Below are 25,779 nucleotides of genomic sequence, written 5' to 3'. Positions count from 1 at the left end.
AGGCACGGGGCGCGCCTCCCGCCGCCACCCCCCCCCCCCCCCAACCCCGCGCGCGCGCGCGCGCGCCCCCGCGAGGACCGGCGGCGGCTGCGGCGGCGGCCACGTAGCGCTGCGGCGGCGGCGGCGGCCGAGGGGGAGCGGGAGCTGCGTCCGCCCGCCCGCGGCGGCAGCGCCTTGGGCCTGAGCGGCGGCCCCGGGCTGAGGCAGCGGCGGCGGCCACTCGAGCGCGGGGGCCGAGCGGAGGGGCCGGAGGGAAGGCAGGGAGGGAGGGCCCCGGCCGCCCTGCCCTCCGCCCTCCGCCGCCGCGCCCGCCCGCGCCCCCCTCCCCGCGCCGCCCGGCATGGACGGCGGCGGGGGCGGCCCCGAGGGCACCGGCCTGGGTGAGTGCGGGGCCGCCCGCGCGGCCGCCGAGCCCCTTCCCTCTTCCTTCCCCCCGGGCCTGGCGGCGCAGCCGAGCAGCGCTAGGCCCGGCCCGGCGGTGGGCGGCGGGGGGAGCGGGGCACGGGCGCCTCACGGCCGGGAGGGGAGCGGAGGCACCGGGGGAGCGACGGCGGAGCCCCCGCGGGGGGAGGAGGAGAAGGGGGCGGGCGGCCAGCGATGGGGCTGTGGGTCGGAGGGCTCTGCTCGGGGCCGGGGGGTTCCCCTGGGGTTGGAGGCTCTGCCCGGGGGCTGCCCCGGGTCCGGGGGCTCTACCGGGGGCCGGGGGTCTCCGTCCGGGGGTTGGAGGCTCTGTGTCCCCTCCCCGCGGGGACCGGGCTGTGTCACCTGCCTGGGGGAGGGGAGGGAAGGTGAGTTCCCGGAGCAAAGCGGAGGGAAGACAACATTCCTGCAGGATTGGGGTTTGGACTTGGATGTGGAGCGCGTCCCTTCGGCCCCTGCCCTGTCGCGGTTTGTGTCACCCGCGGGTCCCGCGGCCGCGCTCGGGTTTGGGGCCGGAGTTGTCACTGGGGAGGTGAGGAGAGGAAGCGTTACCGGGCACCGTGCTCTGGCTGTAAATCGGGGGGGTTCTCTCCTCCTCAGCCTCTTCCTTCAGCTGCCTTCCCCTTCCCTGCGCTCCCGGCTCGCGTTGTGCTGCGTGCGCCCCGGGCTTGGGGTTTTGGGCGTGATTTTTGAGCGCCTTCCGTGCAACTTTGGGTGTCCCGGTGCAGGGAGAAGCCGAGGCAGCGACAGCGGCATCTGCCCGGGCTTACAGCATTACATAAGGACCTTTAATCACAGTTGAGTTTTGGCATCTCATTTGTGCGTGGAAGTGATGGAAGGGAAAAGCCACGGAGGTCCCGCGGGCAGGAAGGATGTGAGGAATGCGCGTTTCTCCCTCCCAGGGGCTGCCCTGGGCTGTGTTGGGCTGGCAGTGGCAGCTGGCACCGGCTTTGTTGGCAGCGGCGTGGGGAGCGGGAGGCTGCTGGGGCTGGGGATGAAGGAGATGTGGGTTTGGGAAGCACCTGGGTCGTTCCCAGCTGGAAGTTCTGTTCTGTTTCTCCCTCGGTGCCCGGTCTGTATTTAAAAAGTGCATTTTCTAGATGGTGTTGAGAGGGTTGTGGAGTTGCAAAGTGCGATTTTAAAAGGGCTTTGTGGCTCTGATATCTGATCATTCCCCCTGTGTTTTATCACAGCTGATAATTTACCTCCAGTTTAGCGCTCTCACCCTATTTTAACCCCTTTACCTCTCTGCCTGTGTGCCAGGTGCATTTCTCTGCTGTTTTCATGGAGTTTAATCAATCTCCTGCAATCTGGAGGGCTGGAGAGCCCCGTCCCTGCCCCGGGCAGGCAGCACTGACATTTCAGATGTGATCAAAAGGTCTGGATACGAACTCCCAGCACAAAGGTGCAGCGGAGGGACAGAAATTCGGAGAGCTTTTCCAGAGGCTGTTTGAAAGAAAAGTGCAAAATCACGGAGGCTTTTTATTCTTCCAGCTAAGCGGTTGCGCTTTGTGGGCTGCAAAGGGTGAAGGGTTGATTTATAATTTTATTTTTCTGTGGGATGAGGCTTAGGGCTGCAGGGATGGAGATTTGGGACCATCCCTGGATGGTTTGTGGCTTGGGATTGTTTGTCAGAACAGCTTTTGAACATTGATCTGATCAAAAGGGGCTTTGGCACTGTAGATTGTTGTGAGTTTTGAGGGGTTTAATTGACTTTATTACCTAAGAGTGGTACGGGAAACTTTTAACTGATGTTTTCAGGGGGAGTTTTTCTGTAGGAAGGGTCTAAATAGGGGCTAAATTATCCAAAAATAGAAGGTATTGGGGTGCTGGGCTTTGCTCCCCTCTGCCAGCATCATGGAACGTGGGATTTTACCCTGAGAGCTGCGATTTCACCTAAAAAATTGGAAGTTTTTATCTATGCAAAGACTTTTCCTGGGGTCAGAGCAGGAGATGTCCGTGCGGGAGCGCCTTGGGAAGGATTCCCCGAGTTCTGAGCGCTGCCCGAAGTGGATTTTCACAGTAAACAAGATATCCTGGAGGAGGAGGAGGAGGAGGAGGGATGTGCCCAGAGCACACCTGGGACAGGCACAGGTGGATTTCGGGTGCTTACAAAACTCCCTCTCATCACTGACCCATTTCTGCCGCTCACAGGGGCCGAAAAAAAAAGAAAAAAAAACCCCAGAAATTTATTCCTGACCCCACAAAAAAAGCCCCAGGCAGAACTGAAAGAAAGCCCCAGGCATCTGAGGAGAGGGAGATGCTCTCTAATTTTCTGTGGATAATTATGATATTAAAATATTTTATAACCATCCCCGTGGTTAAATTCCTCCAGCACAGGCTCTCAGCGTGCTCTGCTCTCTCCCTGCAAGATCCAGGGCTTCTGAAAGGGAGATGAAGTAAATTGTAAAGATAATTTTCCCTCTCAAAACAGCAGTAATTTACATTTTGCTGAATCTGTGCTGTTTGTCCTTTCAGTATTTTATTATGTGAATATCTGGAAGTTTTTTTTCCCTCCACGATAATTAGGAAAAAAATGTGGATTTTTCTGCAGAGTTCGTTTTATTCCCGTGAAGTTTCACACTTGAAATGTTAAAGCAGGTCCTGGCTCCAGGTGAGATCCCTGTCCTGAGCTCCCTCAAGGGAACGTGGTTGAGTTCTTCCAGTGTTTTCCAACAAAAAAGTGCCATTTTTAACCTGTTCCTGCCGTGGATGCCAGGGCCTCATTCCCGGCTGTTCCCACTGTAAACACAAGGCCTTAAAAAGCTTCCCAGCAGCTCCTGGATTGCAGCAAAATGTAAGGAATCTCTTGACCCAGAGGGGGGTTTCATGTGGGATCTGTCACAGATTTGATGCCTTAGAGAGCATTTTAATCAAAGGCTGATCTGTTTAAACTGATTCCCATCTAAATGAGGCAAATTCTATCCCGGTTTGTGCCTTTCCAGGGTGTTTTTCCAGGATTTAGGAGCAGAATTCCTGTCGTTCTCACAATTGGCAAAGCACAGGAGACTCATTTCCCTAAAAACCCCGAACTCCCAGTGCCCAATTCCCAAACTAAATTCTTTTTCCCAGGGATTTTGAACCTGGAATTTTGTAGGTTGCTCCTCCCTCCTGGAAAACAGGGAGTGAAACTCCGGCGGGGTGATTTCTGTGTGGGATCTGTCACGGATTTTCCCCCTTAAAGAGCATTTTAATAAAAAGCTGATTTCTCCTTGAGGTTTATAAACACATCCCATAAAAAAAGAGGCAAATTCTGTCCTAGTTCATGCCTTTCCAGGGTGTTTTTCTGGGATTTGGGAGCAGAATTCCTGCTGTTCTCATACCTAATAAAGCACAACAGGCCCATTTCCCCAAAAACCCAAACTCCCTGTGCCCAGTTCCCAAAGTACATTCATTTTCCCAGGGATTTTGAACCTGGAATTTTGTAGGTTGCTCCTCCCTCTTGGAAAACAGGGAGTGAAACTCGGACAGGGCCTCGGTGCCAGCAGCAGCTTAAACTCATTAACAGAGGAGCTGCAGGAGGCTCCTGCGCCCTTCCCGACACCCTTCCCTCGGGAGGTTTCACACTGGGAGTTTTCCCAATATTTCCCAGCAGCTCTTCCAGCACCTTCTGCTGGGGCTGCTCTCTTTGGGAACAGGATTTTTTTTTCCCTGGAAATGGGATTTTTTTTTCCCTGGAAAGGGGATTTTTTTTTTTCCCCCCCTGGAAATGGGATTTTTTTTTTTTTCCCTGGAAATGGGATTTTTTTTTCCCCCCTGGAAATGTGGGGTTTTAGGCAGGTGATGGGAAAGGCAGGGGAGCTGCTGGGATCGGGATCTGGGTTAGGATTTGAGGGAAAACCTGTTCAGCCAAGTTCATTGGGATAAAAACAAGGGAAAGTTTTCCAGCTGGAATTCTGGGGGAATGTGGAATCATGGAATGGTTTGGGTGGGAAGGGACCTTAAACCCCATCCAGGGACACCTCCCGCTATCCCAGGCTGCTCCGACCTGGCCTTGGACGCTCCCAGGGATGGGGCAGCCACAGCTTCCCTGGGAATTCCATCCCAGCCCTTCCCAAGCAGGAATATTTGTGGTACCTGGGAGGAGAAAGTGGCAGAAATTCTCTTTTTTTCCCCCTCCCCGAGTAGGAAGTTCTGGAGTTGAAAATTGACAGACGAGCGTCCATTGATCTGCAGAGCTCCAGGATTTTTTGGGAATGCTGTACACAAAAAAAAGCTGCAAATATTTGAGTTGGAGCCCGGCTGGGCCCTGCAGGTGCAGGACTTTGCTGCTACTGTGCCTGACAGGAGGGAAAACCTGCCCCGAAATCCCCAATTCCTGCTTATTTGAGGTTTTTTTAGTGCTTCTCTGGTGGGAAGAATTACGGACTTGTGGAATTATGGGATGTGGCTTCGTGGGGAGGCGAATTGCACACGGTGACCGAAGTTGGATAAGGAATTAAAGGGGAAAAATGGGATGAAATAAATGAAATTCAGGGAATCGGTGGGATGGGATGTCCATAGTTGCATATGGAATTAGGGGGGGAAATGGGATAAAATAAGTAAAGTATCAGCAGGATGGGATGTCCGGAGTTGGACAAGGAATTTAAGAGGGAAAAATAGGATAAAATCCATGGAACCGGTGGGAAGGGGGTTTAAGCTTGAGACCTGTAAAACCTGGGAAGGTTTTTTGGGATCAGGCAAGGATTTTTGTGTCTCCAAGGCCAGCTCTGGCTCCCTCGCAGAGGTGCGATCCCTGCCCGAAGGAGTTCTGTTGGGATCTCATTCCCAGAGGAGTTCTGTTGGGACCTCATTCCCAGAGGAATTCTGTTGGGACCTCATTCCCAGAGGAGTTCTGTTGGGATCTCATTCCCAGAGGAATTCTGTTGGGATCTCATTGCCAGAGGAGTTCTGTTGGGATCTCATTGCCAGAGGAGTTCTGTTGGGATCTCATTGCCAGAGGAGTTCTGTTGGGATCTCATTGCCAGAGTTCTGTTGGGATCTCATTCCCAGAGGAATTCTGTTGGGATCTCATTCCCGGAGGAGTTCTGTTGGGATCTCATTGCCAGAGTTCTGTTGGGATCTCATTCCCAGAGGAATTCTGTTGGGATCTCATTGCCAGAGGAATTCTGTTGGGATCTCATTGCCAGAGTTCTGTTGGGATCTCATTGCCGGAGTTCTGTTGGGATCTCATTGCCAGAGGAGTTCTGTTGGGATCTCATTCCTGGAGGAGTTCTGTTGGGATCTCATTGCCAGAGGAGTTCTGTTGGGATCTCATTGCCAGAGGAGTTCTGTTGGGATCTCATTCCCAGAGGAATTCTGTTGGGATCTCATTGCCAGAGGAGTTCTGTTGGGATCTCATTCCCAGAGGAATTCTGTTGGGATCTCATTGCCAGAGGAGTTCTGTTGGGATCTCATTCCCAGAGGAATTCTGTTGGGATCTCATTGCCAGAGTTCTGTTGGGATCTCATTGCCAGAGGAATTCTGTTGGGATCTCATTCCCGGAGGAGTTCTGTTGGGATCTCATTGCCAGAGGAATTCTGTTGGGATCTCATTGCCAGAGGAGTTCTGTTGGGATCTCATTGCCAGAGTTCTGTTGGGATCTCATTCCCAGAGGAATTCTGTTGGGATCTCATTCCCGGAGGAGTTCTGTTGGGATCTCATTGCCAGAGGAGTTCTGTTGGGATCTCATTCCCAGAGGAATTCTGTTGGGATCTCATTGCCAGAGGAGTTCTGTTGGGATCTCATTCCCAGAGGAATTCTGTTGGGATCTCATTCCCGATAAACCCCAGTGGGGCGGGACGTGCTCGGCCACGTTTTGTCCATGTTGTCAAAGCCAAACCGGGCTGTTTTCCCCCAAAGTTTACCTTGTGCTCCCGAAACAAGCGGTGTGGGAGCAGCTCGGCAGCTCCAGAGGCTGCGGAGCTGCCGGAGATAAGCCGGGAATGGCGGGAATTGCGGGAGCGTGGTGACACCGGGGCAGCGGGGAACACAATGGGGGAGCTTTGGGGTTGGCACGGGGAGCTTTGGCAGCACCCGACTGAATCCGGGTCACACCGGCGTGGAGCATCCTGGTGGCAACCTCGGGGCCGGTCCAGGAGGATTTGGGAATTCAGCTGCTAAAATCCCCCTGGGAAGTGTAAAACGGAGCCCCTGCGGGTGGATGAGGTGGGGATTTTATGGGGTTTTGGAGGGAGATCCCAAAAAAGGTCCAGGTGAGGACAGGAAGGGGAAGCTCCTGGAGCTGTTTGTCTGTCAGCACAAGGAGAGTTTGGGATTTCAGCAGTGAAAATCCCACTAAAAGACACAAACCCAGAGTTTTCAGGGGTGTTTTTGTGGGAATTTGGGAGGGAAATGTGGGAGGAGAAGTGCAGGTAAGGAAAGGAAGGAAAAACTCTTGGAGTTGTCTGTCAGCACTGAGGAGAATTTGGGAATTCAGCTGCTCAAATCCCCCTGGGAAGTGTAAAACCAAGCCCCTGCGGGTGGATGAGGCGGGGATTTTATGGGGTTTTGGAGGGAGATCCCAAAAAAGGTCCAGGTGAGGACAGGAAGGGGAAGCTCCTGGAGCTGTTTGTCCATCAGCACTGAGGAGAGTTTGGGATTTCAGGAAATCCCATTAAAATCCCACCAAACGATACAAAGCCACGGTTTTCAGCGGGGTTTTTGTGGCAGGTTTGAGAGGGAGAGGCGGGAGGAGGAGTCCAGGTGAGGACAGGAGGGGAAGCTCCCGCCGCCAGCCCTTTCTTCCCCTCGGGATTTTCCAGCCCTGGTGCCTCATTCCCGGAGCTGCAGCATCTCCCCAGGGCAGCCCCTCGGGCTTTGGGGCGGCCCAAACTTGTTGGGGGATCCCGAAATCCAAATTTTGCGGGGTGCAAAGAGCCCAGAATGAAAACCGGGGAGGATTTTGAGCCTCTCCACGAGCACATTCCAGGGGTGTGAGAGGAGCAAACTTTGGGACCAAACTTCCAGTGCACGCTTTGGGAAGCCAAAGAGGATTTTTTAAAATGGTTTTTTGCTGTTTAAATCTTCTTTTTTTCTGCCGCATTCCGCTCTCAGCAGAGCTCCAAAGTGTCGAGCAGGGCTTTTTAGGATGAGCTGGCAGCCTGGAAATGAATCCAGAAGGGTTTAAAAATGATATTAAGCCGTGAGTGAGAGACTCTCTCAGTGGGACATTCTGATGGAATTATTCCAGCGTTTTATTATTACAAAATACAAATTGGGCCAGGGCAGGGATGTGCAGTGCGAGAAATTCCTGAATTCTTCTGTAAAACCCCCAAAATCTGCTGGTTTTCCCCATTTTCCCCATTGCAAAAGTTTCATTTAAGAGGCTGGGCATAAAAAAAGTCTTAATTTTTGCCGAATTCCTGCTTAAATGGAGATTTTTCCTGCAGGGAGGTGCCCAGGTAGGAATTGCTCCTGGAGCTTTGGGGCAGGACATTGACACTTCATTTACACCTCTGCATATCCAAAGACACCGAGACACCTCTGGGGCCTCTTTGGGGGCAAAAATGCTAATTTTGGGCAAGAGATCCTGATGACAGATTTCCTTTTTGGGATTTACACCGGGTTCCTGCAACCCTGTGCCAGCTCGAGGTCGGTGATGATTAGTGGGAAGTGCCATGATTGAAATAAAATCTGAATTAAATCTTAGCGCAGCTTTCATTTTCCTCAAGATACGTGAGCAGAGAGGGGTGAAAATAGGAGGTTTTAAAGGAAAAAAGGAGTTTGGGCACCTGTTTGGAGAGTTTACAAATTTAAAGAGTCAAAATGTGATCACAGAAAGCTTTTTTTTTTTGTCTAAAAATTACCAGATTATGACAGAAAAGGGATAGATGGGAAATGTGAGTGGGAACCACCTGGGGGTGTTTTAATCTTATTTTCGGGGGGGGGGGGGTTTGCAGGAAGATGCAGGAAGAGATTAGAAAACCTGGAATTTCCTAATCCAGCCACAGCTTTTTAATTTTTAGGTGTTTCAGGTGGTGGGAAGGGCCTGGAGTTGTGATTTGAGGGTAAAGAACTAAAACTTTAAGATTTCTTTTTTTTTCTACCTCAAGAAAAGCGTTGAGTTTGCAGCTGTTGAATCTAAAACTCCTTTAGAGCCAATAAAAAAACCCCCCATTTATTGCAAAATCGGAGGGGTTATAAAATTCCCACATGGAAACCTCTGGGATGATTTTTCGTGGAGATAATGCTTGAACGAAATCCAGGAGTGGCCGGTTTGAAAGGCTTTGTGTCTCCCAAATTTCTGGATGCAGCCGGATCATTCTTCTTGAAGAATGGGAAGAGCCCGAGGGTTTCTCCTCATGGTTTTAATGGTTCAGTGGCAGGATTTTATTGATTTTTTTTTTTCTTTTTTTTTTCTTTTTTTTTCCTGGGATTTGGGAATCAGATTTTCCAGGAGCCTGTGGGAACACTTGGAGGCAAGCTGCCACCTGAGTCAGCAAAATACCTACCCCGGGTTATTTTGGGAATGGCCAAAAAAACAGCTGGAAAAGCAGCGGGATGAGGTGGGAGCTGCGTTCTGTCCTGTGGGACGTGCTCTGGAATTGTAGAATTTACAGGATTTACCCCTTCTTCTCCAGGCTCTTGTGTCCCTGCCGAGGCTCTCTAGGACCTTATCCCTGATTATTTTGGGAATGGCCAAAAAACAGCTGGAAAAAGGGCCAGATGAGGTGGGAGCTGCATCCTCGGGTTATCCTATAAAAAACGCCTCTGCCCAGCCCAGGAATTGCAGAATTTACAGGATTTATCCCCTCTTCTGCGAGCTTTTGTGTCCCTGCCAAGGACCTCTCCCTGATTATTCTGGGAATGGCCAGAAGCCCACCCAAACACAGCCCCACGGTCACCACGGACCTGATTCTTCACAGGAATTGAGGGAAAAGCTGTTCCGAGGGAATTCAGGGCTGGCAGTGACAGGAGGAGCTCTGATTCCTCTGTTTCCCACAGGAGCTGGGAATGCTGTTCCCAAACGTCGCAGCATTCCCAAATTGTGGCAAATGGGATTTCCCTTCCCCGGTTCCTTTTCCAGGATTATTTTCCTGATCATTTGAGGCTCTGCTGAGCTGCTCTTGCAGGGTCCCGAGGTTTGGGAATGGGGATGGGGATGGGAATAGGGTCGTTAGCAGCACTCAGCTTTTTATTTTGCATTTCCATGGGCTCAGGCGGCTCCAACACTTCCCATGGAAATGCAAAAGCACCGGGATGTGCCAGAGTGAGGCTCTGGGAGATAAAATTCACCATTTAAAAACAGATTTTCAGGGGTTTTTGCACCTAAAGCAGGCGGGATGCGCAAGAAAGAAGGGATTGGGGGCTAAGAGAAATAATTTAAATAATTCCCTCCTGTGGGATAGCCCTGATTGCTCTTCCTAAGGGATGGAACCGGGACCAGATGTGTTTTCCCACTGTTTGGGAGCGGCTGGGCCTGTTCCAGGCACCTGTGCTTCCAGCCGGGAGAGTTTATTGAGGCTTTTTTATTGCAGTATTGCAGAGTTTTTTTAGCTCTTATGGACCCGTTCGTGGAATCTTGGAATATCCTGAGTGAAGGGACCCGCAAGGATTGAGTCCAATCCTGCACAGGACACCCCAAAAATGGCATTTTAGCCCTCACTTTGAGTTTTTCCACTGCAATCCGTGGTTTTTCCCTGCCAGTTCACGCTCCAGAATTCACGTCACCTGAGGATTTCACGGAGTTTCAGTGAGAAAACATCCTCACATCCTCAGCTTTTCCTGAAATCCTGAGGTCCTTCTCACGCCCTCAGCTTTCCCTCACCCCCTCAGCTTTCCCTCACCCCCTCAGCTTTTCCTAATATCCTCATTTCCCCCAAAATCCTGTTTCCCTCACATCCTCAGTTTTCCCTCACATCCTCAGTTTTCCCTCACATCCTCAGTTTTCCCTCACATCCTCAGTTTTCCTTCACATCCTCAGTTTTCCTTCACACCCTCAGCTTTTCCTCAAATCCTGTTTCCCTCCCACCCTCAGCTTTTCCTCACACCCTCATCTTTTCCTGAAATCCTCCATTTTCCCTCATCTTTTCCTGAAATCCTCCGTTTTCCCTCAGCTTTTCCTGAAATCCTCCGTTTTCCCTCAGCTTTTCCTGAAATCCTCAGCTTTTCCTCACGCCCTCCATTTTTCCTCAGTTTTCCCTCATGCCCTCGGGCTTTTCCTGAAATCCTGTTTTCCCTCACACCCTCGGGCAGTTTTCCCCCAGTTTTCCCTCACACCCTCGGGCAGTTTTCCCCCAGTTTTCCCTCACACCCCCGGTTTTTCCTCAGCTTTCTCCTGGAATCCCGGCCTTTCCCTCCAGTCCTTCCCGGCTCCGATTCTGCCGCCCGTCCCCACACAGCGCTGGCCCCGAGGCCTCCCCAGCCGAGCCCGATTCTCTCTATTTTTAGTGCCGATAACACCAAAAAAAATGCGGTTTTTCTTCAGAAGCTCGGTGTGAAGTCGCTCCCACACACTCACAGCTTCCTCCACCCACACTTTTGTCTGCAAATTGTGCTCTTTTTTTGTTCGGAGTTCCAGCCTTTCATGTCGGAGACTTTGCAAACCTCGTGTGATCTTTGATTGCTCGGGTTCGCTCTGCAGATATTCCCCAGGTTTGGGGCTTGATAAGCATCAAAAATCGCTTTGAAACTCTTGTTTCCTTTTTACGTCTTAATCAGGGTCTGCATCTCCGCTTTGGCAGCGTGACTGGAATTCATTCTGTGGAAAAATCGGCGTTGATAAAATTAAATTCACCTTTAAAACAACAAAAAAGGAGGGGGATTAAAAACACCCAAACGCTGCTTTGGGATTAGAAATTTAAAAGGGGGGGGAAAAGTGTTTTAAGAGCATTTTTGGGGCAGTATTTCAGAGCTGCTGTTTGTACTAAAGGGCTGAGGAGGGCTTTGCTTTACATTTAAATAATGGTTTTGAAAGTTGTGGGTCCCTCGAGGGTGGCAGTGAAAGGTTCAAAGCCACAGCAGCGACTGATGCTGCAGAGTGAAGTGGCTTTCGGAGCAAGCAGCTTTGATAATTCAGAATAAACCCCTCTGTGGGCTTGATTTGAGGTGGTACCTGTTGATACAAAGTGGTTTTTTACACGTAATATCCCTTCAGTGAGCAGAGGTGAGACGTTGACAGGAGTTTTTTGCCATTCAGTAAATGGGGGGGAAGGTGAAATTTCCTTTTCCTGGCAAATGTTGTGCTTTCCTGGCTCTGCGGTGGAATTCCTGATTTCCTCCTGCAGATTCCTAGAGATGCTTAACACGATGAGGAAATGATCAGGTATTTTCTGCATGGAACAGGGATTTTTCTGAGCTCCTGAATAATTCATTCCGCTCGAAGGAAAAGCTAAACTGGGATTCATCCTTCCCACGGCTTCCTGGGTGTAGGGTTGGGAATTTTGCCTCACCAAAACCACATTATTTTATAATTTTTCCGTCTGAATGTGAGTTGTGACCACAAGCCAGTGTTAACAGCCCATCTCCAGGGATTTCCTGTGGAGCTGGGAATGTGGGATTTGAGGATGGAGCAGTGGGAATGGGCCCTGCTGTGGTGCTGAGGCTGCAGGCACTGCCAGGCACCTTCAGGATGCTCTGGAATAATTTGGGAACCCTGGAGAAGTGCTCAAGAAGCTGTTTTAATTAAGTTTATGATCAAACTGGTTATTTTTCCATTCTTGCCCCAGTATGACACTTCACAAAAATTATTATTGTTATTATTATTATTATTATATCAATATTTATTATTCAGGCTTTGGTGGGTTCATCTCCTCTTCGCTGAAAATTGACTCCAAAGGGGGAAAAATTGTGGTGGAAGGGAACAGAAATAATAATACAGGAATCTCTGGAAGTGAGGAGGATTGGATGGGATCTTGGGAAGGAATTCCTGGCTGGGATGGAATTCCCGGAGCAGCCGTGGCTGCCCCATCCCTGGAAGTGTCCCAGGCCAGGTCGGAGCACTCTGGGATCGTGGGAGGTGTCCCTGGATGGAACGGGATGGGATTTGATGTCCCTTCCACCCCAAACCATCTGGGGACGTCTCTGTCTTTAATTCCCCCTCCCCACACCCTCAGATCCCAGGTTTAGCTCCGGAATTCCCAGGGTGTTCCTGATGGGATCAGCCCAGCCCGAAGCCTCGGGCTCGGTGTTGCAATCCCCAGCTCCCAAACTGGAGCTGTCCCGGGGGAGGGATCGATCCTTTGTGTCCCTGAGGAGCGAGCACGTGGCGCTTTCTGCAGGAGGAAGTGGCAGCGTCCTGGGCAAATTCCAGCCTGGAAAACCGCGGGGAAATGTGGATGGGCACACTGATGGTGTTCGGCTGCCGCACTGGGGATTAAGGAGCTGGGGGAAGGGAGAGCGAGACAAAGGGAGAATTGCCTCCAATCCCTCAAAATCCAGGGGCTGCCTGAGGGATCTCTGGGGTGTTCCCGGTGCGGGGTTCAGTGCTGCAAGGTGAGAACGGCTCCGCTGAAATTCCTCAGGCACCTCTCCGTTGTTGGAATGCGACTCTGGAATAGGCGAGGATGGGCTGGGGGAGGTTCGGGGCGTTCTGGAGTGGGTGTGCCCCGTGTTTGTGGGGGCAGAGCGGAGTTTGGCGGCCATCAGTGCTCCCAGAAACCCAGGAGGAGGAGGAGCAGCTGTGGTGGTCTGTGGTGGATGGAGAGTGTCCATTGCCTGGATTTCCATCCCTGGGAATCTGCTGTCAGTCCCGGTCCCTGCTGTTCGTTCCTCCCTTTCCCAACCCATCCCGCCCTCAGCTCCTCCTGGAAACACCCCCGGCCTTTCCCCCAGCCCTGCAAAAGCAGAGTTTGCCGCGATTCCAGGGATTCTTTTCCGACTGACTCTTCCCTCCATTGTCTCTTGCAGATAAAATGCTCGAGGGCTCCTCGGCCGCTTCCTGCAGAAGAACCCTCCCCGCCCTGCCCCTGCCGTGATCCCGACCCCCGCCCCACCGCAGCCAGGACCCCGAACCCCGCCGGGCTCCGATGGAAGAGGCGCCGGGCCCGAGGAGCCCCCGCGAGCCGCAGCTCCCCGCCGGGTTCCGTGGGATGGAAGGCGCTCCATGAGCCGGAGCAGCCCCCCCAGATGAGCCAAGCAGCCAAGGCCTGCCAGCAGCTGGGGGAGCCCCCCGGGGCGGGCATGGCGCAGGAGGACGCGCGCCGGGCGCAGGGGCCGCCCGCCTTCTACCCCAGCCAGGAGCTCGACCTGTCCACCAAGGTGTACAAGAGGGAGTCAGGGAGCCCCTTCTCGGTGCTGGTGGACAGCAAAATGAGCAAAGGCCACCTCCACGAGAGGGAGGAGCAGCCGTTTTTCAGGGAGAGCAGAGCGGTAGGAGAGGTCCGGGCTGTGAAAGAAGACAGGGAAAACTCTGACGACTCTGAGGAGGAGGAAGAGGAGGAAGATGAAGTGACTTACAAAAGGGAGCAGATTATAGTGGAGGTAAACCTTAACAACCAAACCTTAAATGTGTCCAAAGGGGAGAAGGGTGTCCCCTCCCAGTCCAAAGACACTGCTGTCCTTAAGACCAGCAGTGAGGAAGAGGAGGGTGACAGTGGGGAAGAGGCCACGGAAGACAGTAATGATTATGAGGAGAATGAGAGGCAGAAGAAAAAGGAAAAAAGAGTGGAGAAGGTTAGTGTTGCCCAGAGGAGAACGAGGAGAGCCGCCTCTGCCGCGGCAGCCGCCACCTCCCCGGCACCCAGAGCTACGCGGGGGCGTAGAAAGAGCGTGGAGCCCCCCAGGCGTAAGAAGAAAGCTGCAAAGGAGCCCAAGGCACCTGTGCAGAAATCAAAGTGTGAAGAGAAGGAGACTCTGACCTGTGAGAAGTGCCCCAGGGTGTTTAACACACGCTGGTACCTGGAGAAGCACATGAACGTCACTCACAGGCGGATGCAGATCTGCGACAAATGTGGGAAGAAATTTGTGCTAGAGAGTGAGCTGTCCCTCCACCAGCAAACTGACTGTGAAAAAAACATCCAGGTAGGTCTGCTCACCTGCTTGCCAGATCCCCACTCCTCCTGGCGTGCCCTGGATCCGGCTGCTGGACGCTTCACAGGGGGAAAATCTCTTTTTTGCACAGCCCCAGGTTCTGAGCCAGGCCCTGTCTTTGCCTCATCCCACATTTTGGGGTCTCCCAAAAGGAGGGGATGGCAGGGAAGAGAGAGTTCAGCTGCTCTGAGCAGTTGCTCCAGGAGTAAACTGTGAGTTGGGAACACAAAGCTGCTTTAACAGGGTCAGAATCCAGAGTAACTGCTCCCAAAAATCGGAAGCTCTGTGGTCAATCCTCCTCCTCCTCCTCCTGCTGCTGAGCAGCTGCAGCTCTCACCGAGTTCAGAATTCCAGGGCTTTCAGTCCCACAGCGTGGCCAGGTGAGGTTCCCAGGGAAAATGGGGTTCCAGGAATTCACTGGAACGGGAAATCTCTGAGGTCCTGGAGAGGCAAGCAGGTGAGAGAGGCAAAGTGGAGTCAAGACCTGAGCTGGGCTTAAAATGGGACCTTAAACCCCACTGAGACAACGGGATACAGGAATTCCCAGAGTGCTTTTAGGGGGTTGGAATTCAGAACCTGAACCCCGAGCCTGCCCCTTCCCCAGCGTGAAAACCCCACAAATCTCTCTGAAGATACCAAAATCTCTGTTTTTCTCCCCAGCAGCTCCGATTTGCCCCCAGCAGTGGGAGGAACAGCTCTGGTGGGAAGTTCTGGGAGCTGTGGGAAGAGCTCCGGAGTCTGTGATCCCTCTGGGGTTTGTGCCTGGCCCGTGGGCACCTCTGTCCTGGGAAATTGGAGCAAATCTGCTGCTTTCTCTGGCACCCCAAATTGGCTTTTTTGACCTTATTCTCACCCACCTCCTCCTGAAATCCTCCCAGCAGCAGCAGCAGCTCCGGTTGGATTTTTGGGCAGCTGGAATTTTTAGGGCAAGAAGGGGTTTTTTGTGAGAGTTTGGCCACAATAACTGAACATTTTGTCACTCTTTGTTTGCCTTCAGTGCTGAACTGGGTTGATCCTCAATCCCCCCTGCGTGGGAGACGTGGAATATTTGCTGCAATTCCTCTTTTCCAAGCTCTTTTCCCAGTTCTCTGTGACTCTGTGCTGGCTTTTTGTTCTCCTTATGTCTCAGCCCAGAGCAGGAAGACTGGAGGAAGGATTTATTAATACAAATTTAATTTTTGCAGCTTTTGAAAGAAATATTTAAAAAGTTCAGTGCAGCAGGGAACGTTGAAGTGGGAATTTAAGGGATGCCCCAGCACCCAGGGGGGCTCATTCACAGCATGGAATTTAAGCAGCAATTAAAGGAATTAAAGCAGGAATTGAAATTTAAGCAGGAATTCCTGAATAATTTGAACACATAAAGTGGAGAAATATCCTGCAGCCATCCACACACCAAAAGTGATAGGAAGAGGAGAAATTGTAGAAATTACGGTTTAAATCCAGAGGAATCCGGTCCAGAAACGTCCCCAAACTTCCCCAGTGCCAGCAGCACTGAGAGTCACCTCAGTATCCAAGCCTAAATCCAGCAATTCTTTTCCTGTCCTGACCTTTGGGATGTGTTTTCCAGCTGCCTGTGGATGTGTTTCCGTTCCCCTTGGCGATAGGAATTGAGGGAGCGCGAAAATTTCCCTGAATTCAGGGTTAAATGTGTCAAGGGGGGAGCTTTGCCCCGGAATAAAACCCGTTTGATACTGGAGTGGAGTGATAATCAGGGCTGGCTCCTCCCAGATTTTCATCCCAGGGATGGAATAAATCCATTTTTTCCAGGTAATTCCTACTTTTTCATCCGTCAGAATCGGCGCCTTCACTGAATTCCTGGTGTCACCTTGAGCTCTGCGTGCTCCCTCTCGGTGTCGGTGTTTTAATCCTCAGTTGTGTTGTAGACGTGACCTCTCCAAGGGCTCGTTTTGCTGGAAATCCCGGGATTTGGGAGCATTCCATAGCATTTCTTTACTCTCTAGGAATTTCCCCCCCCCTCCATCCCTCCAAGAGGGAAATCCCAGCGGGAATCGTGGAGGCAGAGCTGCACCAGAATTCCTGAGCCTGCAGAGATCCCAGCCCTGCGGACGCGGAGAAGAAGCAGCCCAAATCAGCAGAATTGATTAATTTGTTCATTAATCGGCGCCCAGCCCTTCTGACTGACAGGGAAGGGGGGGAATTGATGGGCTGGGAAATGGAGATGTCCCAAAAAAACCCCCACAATCCTGAGGCGCCAGAGGTGAAGATGATTCGGTTCCCTCACACACCCGGATTTCCAGCTGGAGTTTTCCACGTCGGACACAGATTTTTTTAATGGAGTTTTTAGGAGGAGCTGCCTGAAAACCCATGGATCCCCTGGGGGCTGAGTTCCTGGACATCCCACAGGAGTTTTGGGAAGGAATTCTCACATTCCGGTGTCGCTTCGGACCTCCAGTGATCCCTTTAATAAACGAGGAGCCAGAACACGGCAGGAGGAGGAGGTGACGCCTGGATTTGCTCCAGGAGCTGATCCCAGAGTCTCCAGCGGGATGGGAGCTGCTTTCCATGGAGAGGCAGAAGGATCAGGGAGCTTGGACTGGCCACACCGGGATTGAGGGGTCAGGAAGGGCTGGATGGGGTTGGAGGGATCTGAGTGGTGTCGGCCTCCTCCAGCTCTGTGGGGCTCTTCCCTCTCCAGGGGTTTGGATTCTTCCTGCTCTGAAGATTTGGGTTTTTATCACTGAAAGGGGTTGGATTTTCCCACTCCAAGGGTTTGGATTCTTTCTGCATCAAGGGTTCGGATCCTTCTCGCTGAAAATGTTTGGATTCCTTCTACTCCAAGGGTTTGGATCCTTTTCTCTCCAAGGGTTTGGATCCTTCTCACTGAAAATGTTTGGATCCCTCTCTCTCTGAGGGTTTGGATCCCTCTCTCTCCGAGGGTTTGGATCCCTCTCTCTCCGAGGGTTTGGATCCCTCTCTCTCCGAGGGTTTGGATTTTCCCTCTCTCTCCAAGGGTTTGGATTTTCCCTCTCTCTCCAAGGGTTTGGATTTTCTCTCTCCGAGGGTTTGGATCCCCCCCAGCAGCACCAGGCCTGTGAGGTGTCCCTGGGCGGCTCTGTGCTGTTGGATTTTGGGAATCCTCCCCTCCTGCTCCTCTCCGGTGGAAATCATGAATTGAACGTTCCGAGGCAGCGTTTGCACCGTTTGGGGCTTTTTTTTTCTGTCGTGCCAGAGCAAAACCTTGGCTTAACCCCCCGAGCCCGACCCTCCCTCACCCCCGTCCCTCTCTCTGTGCCGTTCCCAGTGCGTTTCCTGTAACAAATCCTTCAAGAAGCTCTGGTCCCTCCACGAGCACATCAAGATCGTGCACGGCTACGCCGAGAAGAAATTCTCCTGCGAGATCTGCGAGAAGAAGTTCTACACCATGGCCCACGTGCGCAAACACATGGTTGGTGAGTCGGGGGGCACTGCTGGGAGCCAGGGTCGGGGCTTTGGGAAGGAAAATTATCTGGGAAAATTAAAATAATCAGGGAAAAATTAGGCTGGGAGAGGTGGGAATGTTCAGCTGGAGAAGGGAAGGATCCAGGGAGAGCTCAGAGCCCCTTGCAGGGCCTAAAGGGGCTCCAGGAGAGCTGCAGAGGGACTGGGGACAAGGCCTGGAGGGACAGGACACAGGGAATGGCTTCCCACTGGAATAGGGCAGGGCTGGTTCGTCTCCTTCCCCCAGCGTGGCACTTCCCAAAGATTATTATCATTATCATTATTGTTATTATTTATCTTTATTATTCAGGCATGGGCTGGTTCCTCTCCTGCTCAATTAAAACTCACTCCAGAGGGGGAAACTTGTGGTGGGAGGGAACAGAGATGGTAGCAGGAGAACCTCTGCAAGAGAGGAGGTTTGGGTGGGATTTGGGATGGGATTCCCAGGGAAGCTGTGGCTGCTCCATCCCTGGAAGCGTCCCAGGCCAGGTTGGAGCCACCTGGAACAGCGGGAGGGGTTGAAACTGGATCTTTAGGGGTCTTTAACATCCTTCCACCCCAAAAACGTTGGGATTCCGTGAAAACCAGACAATCCCGGCCGTCTGAGCTTTGCTCAGCCCCGGTGTGAGCACAGCTTGGTCTGTAGCCCCAAACCGGCGGCAGGAATGGGTTCCCTGCTCGGGATTTTCGGGAATGTCTCTCCCAGCCCCTCTGTGACCGCGCTGTGTTGCAGCCCACACCAAGGACATGCCCTTCACGTGCGAGACCTGCGGGAAGTCCTTCAAGCGCAGCATGTCCCTCAAGGTGCACTCCCTGCAGCACTCGGGGGAGAAGCCCTTCCGCTGTGAGGTGAGGCAGCTGCTGCTCCCGGGGGGAATCCGTGGCCGTGGATCCGTGGGGAACGCTCCCAGCAGGGGGGAATGGCACTGGGTGCCCCGGCAAGGAGGGGTGGTCTCGTCGGAGTTTTGGGAATTCTCCGTGGGGAGGAATCGCCCAGCGGCGATGCCAGCACAGATCCCCCCCCCCCCCCCACCCTGCCCTCAGGGATCTCCGGAGGGACTGAGGGGGTTAAATCCATAGGGAACACTTCCAGGGGGTGGGAATGGGATTGGTTGGTGTGGGGATGAGGGGCGGTCTCATCGGAGTTTGGGAATTCTCCGTGTGGAGGAATCACCCAGCGGCGATCCCAGCACAGATGGATTTGCTTGGTTGTATTTTTCCCACTGAAAAAGGATTTGAATCCCAGTTTTCCCTGCACGGCAAATCCTTTTAATTTTCCCTGGAAATGGGAGCTGGGAGAAGTCAAAACTTTCAGTTTTTTGGGGGAAAACCCGGAGTTCTCCAAGAAACTCCCAAAAATCTGAGCCAATGCTCTGAGTCTGAGTTCGGTTTGGTGGGAAGTGGGATATTCCCTGGTAAATTCCTGGGAATTCGGGGTTGGAATTCCCTGCCTGCCCTTGGGAAGGGGCTGAAGCAGGGAAGGGGATGGGGAAATCTGTGGGAATCCCGATGGGATTCGGGGCTGGGAGAGAAGACACGGAGCAGGAACAGCGGTGGTGCAGGCTCGGGGATGAGAATTCCAGGGACAGAAATTCCCTCTGAAAGAGCCAGGGAGAGGCCGGGAAGGGCGGCGAGGAGCTGCTTTGGAGGGAGGCAGAGTCCTCTAGTGGAGACAGGGCTGAGCTGGGACCCGGCAGCTCCAAACGCACGGAAACCCTTTTTTCTTGGAATAACCCCGTCCCTGCCAGGCTTTCCCCACACGATCCCAGCTCCCCCCACACGATCCCAGCTTTCCCCACGTGATCCCAGCTTTCCCCACGCGATCCCAGCTTCCCCCACACGATCCCGGCTTCCCCCACACGATCCCAGCTCCCCCCACATGATCCCGGCTTTCCCCACACGATCCCAGCTTTCCCCACGCGATCCCAGCTTTCCCCACACGATCCCAGCTTCCCCCACACGATCCCGGCTTCCCCCACACGATCCCAGCTCCCCCTACACGATCCCAGCTTCCCCCACGCGATCCCAGCTTCCCCCACGCGATCCCAGCTTTCCCCACGCGATCCCGGCTTCCCCCACACGATCCCGGCTTCCCCCACACGATCTCAGCTCCCCCCACATGATCCCGGCTTTCCCCACACGATCCCAGCTCCCCCTACACGATCCCAGCTCCCCCCACGCGATCCCAGCTTCCCCCACGCGATCCCAGCTTTCCCCACGCGATCCCAGCTTTCCCCACGCGATCCCAGCTCCCCCCACACGATCCCAGCTCCCCCCACACGATCCCAGCTCCCCCCACACGATCCCAGCTTCCCCCACGCGATCCCAGCTTTCCCCACACGATCCCAGCTTTCCCCACGCGATCCCAGCTTCCCCCACATGATCCCGGCTTTCCCCACGCGATCCCAGCTTTCCCCACACGATCCCAGCTTCCCCCACACGATCCCAGCTTTCCCCACACGATCCCAGCCTCTCCACCCTCCTGACCCTCACCTTTATCCCGGCCCGAGGCCCGCCCTCAATAAATCCCTTCAATCCCTCATTTTTGTGCGGTGCCGCTGCCCTCCCCTCCCTCCCCTCCCCTCCCAGGGCTCATTCCCAGCTTCCCAAAGCCCGGAATTCCCGTTTTTCCCGGCAGAACTGCGACGAGAGGTTCCAGTACAAGTACCAGCTGCGCTCGCACATGAGCATCCACATCGGGCACAAGCAGTTCATGTGCCAGTGGTGCGGCAAGGACTTCAACATGAAGCAGTACTTCGACGAGCACATGAAAACACACACGGGTAAGGGCAGGGAGAGCCTCCAGGAGGAGACGTTGCCGCTGGATTCCCTCGGGATTTGGGGGTGCGGGTGTCACCCGGCTGGAAAATCGGGTGGGAGGGGTCCGTTCGTGGCCTTGGATCCGTTCCTTGCCGCTCTAGGAATCTGAGCTGGGATTCCCCAGTTCAGGGGGAGTTCCCTGGGGGTCGGGGTTGTTTCCTGCTTGGGTTGGGCTGGGCTGGGGGAGCCCCTTGCCGGAGCCCTTTGGCCCCAAACCCCGAACGGAGCCAGGATTGCCTAAAGCCCCCTTGATCCCCGAAGGCAGCGGTGCTTCCCCACAGATGAGGGGAGTTTTCCAGGGCTTCTCCCAGGAGTCAGGGGACTTTTCCAGCCGCTCTGTGTGTGTCGGGCAGGAGCGAAGCCCTTTACCCTGAGGAGAACCAGGATTTCAGAGCCGTTTGTCCCCAAACCCCGTTGGCCCCGAAGGCAGCGGCTGCGATGCCAGGTGTTCTCCCAGGCACACGGGGAGTTTTCCAGGGCTTCTCCCAGGAATCAGGGCAGCATTCCAGGTGCCCTGATGGCCACCGTGTGTGTGTGTGTGTGTGGGGCAGGAGAGAAGCCCTTCATCTGCGAGATCTGCGGGAAGAGCTTCACCAGCCGGCCCAACATGAAGCGGCACCGGCGGACGCACACCGGGGAGAAGCCGTACCCGTGCGACGTCTGCGGGCAGCGCTTCCGCTTCTCCAACATGCTCAAGGCGCACAAGGAGAAATGTTTCCGCGTCACCAGCCCCGGCACCAGCCCCGGCCCCGCCGCCGCCGCCGGCCCCGCGCTCCTGCCCGGCCCCTGCCCGGCCCCGCCGGCCGCGGGGACCCCGCTGGGGCTGAGCCCGGCCGTGCCCCCGCGGCCCCTCCCGCACCCCTACGGCCCCCTGGCCCTGCCGCCGCCCGGGCACCACCCCCACGGGCACCACCCGCAGCACCTGCCCGTGCCCCCCGTGCCGCACCTGCCCCCGCCGCCCGCCCTGTTCAAGAGCGAGCCCCTGAACCACCGCGGGCACGGCCACGGCGACGGCGGCTTCCTGCGGCACCTGGACAAGGCCAGCCCGGCACAGCCGCACTGACACGGCCCGGGGATGGGCTCTGGGATCCAGGATGGGAGCCGGGATCCAGGATGGGCTCTGGGATGGGAGCCGGGATGGGATCGAGCCCCTGGAGCACCGTGGGCACGGTGACGGTGGCACCTGGACGAGGCCAGCGCGGCACAGCCACACTGACAAGCTCTGGGATCTGGGTCTGGGATCCAGGTTTGGGATCCGGGATCCACCCTCCCACCACCCCACACCGCGCTTGGGATCGGGGTTTGGGATCCGGAATGGGATCGAGCCCCTGAACCACCGCGGGCACGGCAGCGCCTGGACGAGGCCAGCCCGGCACAGCCACACTGACATGGTCTGGGATCTGGGTCTGGGATCCAGGTTTGGGATCTTGGATCCAGCTTTGGGATCTGGGATCCACCCTCGTGCCGCCCCACACCGCGCTGGGGATCAGGGGTTTGGATCTGGGTCTGGGATCCAGCTTTGGGATCCGGGATCCAGTTTTGGGATCCGGGATCTGCCCTCCCACCCCTCTCCCTGCTCCTGGGCCGAGCTCTGCCCCAACCCCCCCGGTCACCTCCCACGGAACCCCCAGGACCCGCAGGACTGAACCCCCCCCGAATTTGTGTTTTCCCGGTGACTTTTCTAAATTCCAGCTACTGAGACTGGTGGGATTTTCTAATTTCATATCAGCTGATGAGGTTTGCTTGGCTTTTATATCCTGGCCTTCTCCTCAAAGAGGGGACGGGCCCGGGGCTCTTTGTACTAATGGGAAAGGCTGTGAGTTAATTAATACAGAGCATTAATGATCACTGTGTATGTAATGGTTCCTTTCAGCACCCCGAGCTCGGAGCATTAACCCAGAAAAGCAAAAAAAAAAAACCCAAAAAAAAAAAAAGGAAAAAAACCCCAAAAGTTCCTCTTGTTTCCGTGTAGCTCCCCTAACACACTCTTTATTTTACTACAGAAATTATTTTAGAGGTTTTTTTGTATAGATCCTATTTAGTAGAATCTGTTTCTAAAACAAAAAGGAAAAAAAAGGAAAAAAAGGAACAAAACCGAATGATGCTAATGATGCTAACGATGCTAATGACGGCGATAACGACGATAATTGTATCTCCGGTGTAATTTTTCAGTGTAGCTGCACCTCTGTTGTACAATAGAGAAATTTTTATAATCAGCCCAAATGTGATTCCTCAGAAATGCTTTTCCCATTTTTCCCCCCAACCCCACAAATCCAAGGTGCTTCAGGGAAGAGAGGGGAAAAAAAACCCCCCGAGGTCTCTGGAAGGGTCTCCCCCCCCCCCCCCCCGCGGGTGGTTCCTGGGTTTAATTCATCGCTCGGGATCTTCCCTGGGGTTTTTATGGGGTTTTTTAAACTTTATTTCCCTTTTCCCGGTTTCTTTTCAGCCGCTGGGGTCGGACGCTGCTGCTGGCCGTGGATTTTGTTGGGATGGGCTTGGAAGGGAGGCTTTGTCCTGCTGGTCCGGGGAAGTTGGGAATGGGAAGCGCAGCAGGAAGGAGGGAGGGATCTGCCGGAGGGGGGAGCGGGAATGTTCCGCTGCGGGATTCCCGACTTCCCGAGGGATGGCTGAGCCGAGGGATGAATCAGCGCTGCTCTCCAGGACTCAGGGAATTCCTGGGAGCGGGGAATGCAGTGGGATCAGGGACAGGGAATTCCTGGGAGCGGGGAATGCAGTGGGATCAGGGACAGAGAATTCCTGGAATTCTGGGGAATTCAGTGGGATCAGGGACAGGGAATTCCTGCCTGATTTTTGGGACAGGGAGAAGTTTGGGATGAAGCTGCTCCTGGATGTTCCCGGGCAGCTCCATCCCAGGAAACCGGGATGGTTTTTAGGGATCAGAGTCGGGGATTTTGGGGAAATCCTGATCCAGGATGGGCGGCTGGAGCTGTTCCCGTGGGAATTGCCCCGTTCCAAAGGCTGGGATGCCGGGGCCCTTTGGAACCCCTCAGGTTGGATTTTCTCCCACTGAATCCCCCCTGGATCCAGGAATTTGCTCCCTCCCTCCAGAGCAATGCCCGGCAAATCCCTTTTTCCTGGAAATTCCTCCTCCTTGTGCTGCTTTTCCCAGCCCAGTCCCACCAAACTCCGAATCCTGAGATCCAGAGGTGGAATTTTGGCCTGGTTGTGGTCGATGGGATTTGTTTTGATCCAGAAAAGGCAGAATTCTCCCCCAGGATTGGGAAAACCTCTGGAATTTGCTCCTTCCTGGATGTTTTCCCACCATTTTCCTAATCCTGATGTTGGTTTTTCCAAAACATCGGAACCTTCAGGGCCATTTTGGCCCCAAAAACCTCACTTTTGGCTGAGCTGAAAACCCCTCCTGGCAACAGAAATGGCGTTTTCTAACCATTCCCTCCAGGATATTTCAATCCCCCTCTCCCCTCCGGGCAGGAAAAGCCAATCCCGAATTCCCAACCGGTGGAATTCCGCCCTGGAATTCTCTGCATTCCACACCTGCAGCCGCGGGCGGTGCCGCAGTTCCCTGCCCGGGCCTGTGGCAAAAGCCGAGCTTCAAATGCTGGAATTCCCGAGAAAATTCCCGAGAAAATTCCCGAGAAATCCCGGCTGGATCCCGCTTCTGCAAAGGGATTTTTTTTTCCCTTTCTCAATAAATTTTCTGGCTTCAGGCTGCTCTTCCAAGAATTCCAAAAGACCTGGGACGGTTTTTTTTCCCTGCTCTTTGCCCCTCGGCCTCGAGGCCGCTCTGTATCGAACTCCTCTGAGGATTTATGAACTTCCTTTCTGTGGAAGAAGATTAAAAATTCCAACCCCTCTTCCCGGTCTGGCGGTGATGTGAGATGCTGGGAGGGCGGGGCGGGGTCGTTTCCAAGGGATTTATTCCAGGAAAAAAAAAGGGGGGAATTCGGTTAAAAATGCAGGAAATCCAAAGCTGGGATTTCTTAATTGTTCCGTTTTCATCTTGGCTGCGCCCGCGGAATTCCACGGGGATGGAAAACCCCGAGGGATCTGTGCGGGTGTTCCCTCCTTTCTGCACCTGTCGCACAACGAACGGGAGCTTCTGTGATTTTTACGGAATTGATGAAATTAAAGGTTGATTTGGGTCCTTGAAATGAAATTCTCCCAGTTTGGGGTTGGATGTTTGGGAAAAGGGCCGGGATTCTCCCGGGGTTTTCCCTCCCTTTGGGCTTCCTGAGCCTCGGGAGGTTTTAATGGAATTTTTAAATTGTATTTTTTAAAGGGGGGGAATTAAACGGAGTTGAGGCAGGCTCGGGAGCTCAGGAGCGTTCCAGGCTGAGCATTCCAGGCTTTCCCTTGTCCGGAGGGAAAATCCCTGTGCCCCTCAGGCCCCAGGGATTTGAACTTTGTCCCGGCTCATCGTTCCCCCCTTCCAGCAGAACCATTTCCCCCGCTCTGGGATTATTGCACTGGGATTTTACATTCTGGTCCTGTTTCCCCACTTCCCCCCATTTTATTTGCTTTATTTTCCCATTTTTTGCCTTTCCCCCCCATTTTATTTTGTTTCCCTCCCCTTTTTTTGACTTTCTTTTCCCATTTTATCCCTCACTGGAGTCTGGGATCGGCGCCCTCCGAGCTCGGCGCTGTTCCCGCGTCCCCGGGAGCTCCTTCCCGAGGGTTTGGGATTCAGTCCGAGCCCTTTCCTTGCGGAGAACGTTTCGGGGCGGCTGAGCCAGGAGAGGGCGGTGGAGCTGCCGGGATCGCTCCAGGAGCGACTCCCTGGACCGGGGAACGTTCCCGATGTTCCTCAGTAATTCCTCGCCGGGGAATCCCGGGATGTTTGGGTGGGAAGGGGAAATCCCCTCCAGGGCCCCTTCCCCGCTCCCAGGGTGCTCCAGCCTAGCCGGGGACACTTCCAGGGATCCCGGGGCTTCCCTGGGAATCCCATCCCAGCCTCTCACAGGGAGGAATCTCCCTGCTCCCTCCAGTTTTCCCATTTTCCCGTTGTTTTCCCTCTGAAGTGCCGCAGCGGTGCCTTTTCCTGGGAATCCCCGCGGGCAGAGCTCCCCCAGGGAATGCTCAGGGGCGGATCCCGGGAGTTCCTTCTCCAGCTTTCCCAAATTTCTCAGCAGCTCCAGAGTCCCCGTCAGTCCGTGCAGGATCCAGTTGTGC

The 25,779-nt window shown here is 54.0% G+C and overlaps 1 protein-coding gene across 1 annotated transcript; it reads left to right on the top strand.

Annotated features, from left to right (window-relative positions):
* Positions 1-298: 298 nt before the first annotated feature.
* ZNF652 (zinc finger protein 652) lies at positions 299-22,851 on the top strand. Its single transcript, XM_048319299.1, has 6 exons — positions 299-380; positions 13,249-14,361; positions 17,633-17,780; positions 18,542-18,657; positions 20,447-20,591; positions 21,180-22,851. Exons 2-6 carry the CDS (start codon positions 13,468-13,470, stop codon positions 21,689-21,691), a joined length of 1,815 nt encoding a protein of 604 aa, XP_048175256.1. The 5' UTR covers positions 299-380; positions 13,249-13,467; the 3' UTR covers positions 21,692-22,851.
* The last annotated feature ends 2,928 nt before the right edge of the window (positions 22,852-25,779 follow it).

The sequence above is a fragment of the Corvus hawaiiensis genome, chromosome 1 (genome assembly GCF_020740725.1).
Source record: "Corvus hawaiiensis isolate bCorHaw1 chromosome 1, bCorHaw1.pri.cur, whole genome shotgun sequence".
In the NCBI taxonomy this organism is placed as follows: domain Eukaryota; kingdom Metazoa; phylum Chordata; class Aves; order Passeriformes; family Corvidae; genus Corvus; species Corvus hawaiiensis.
The sequence above is the reverse complement of the archived record's forward strand: the minus strand, read 5'-3'. Positions and strand labels throughout refer to the sequence as shown.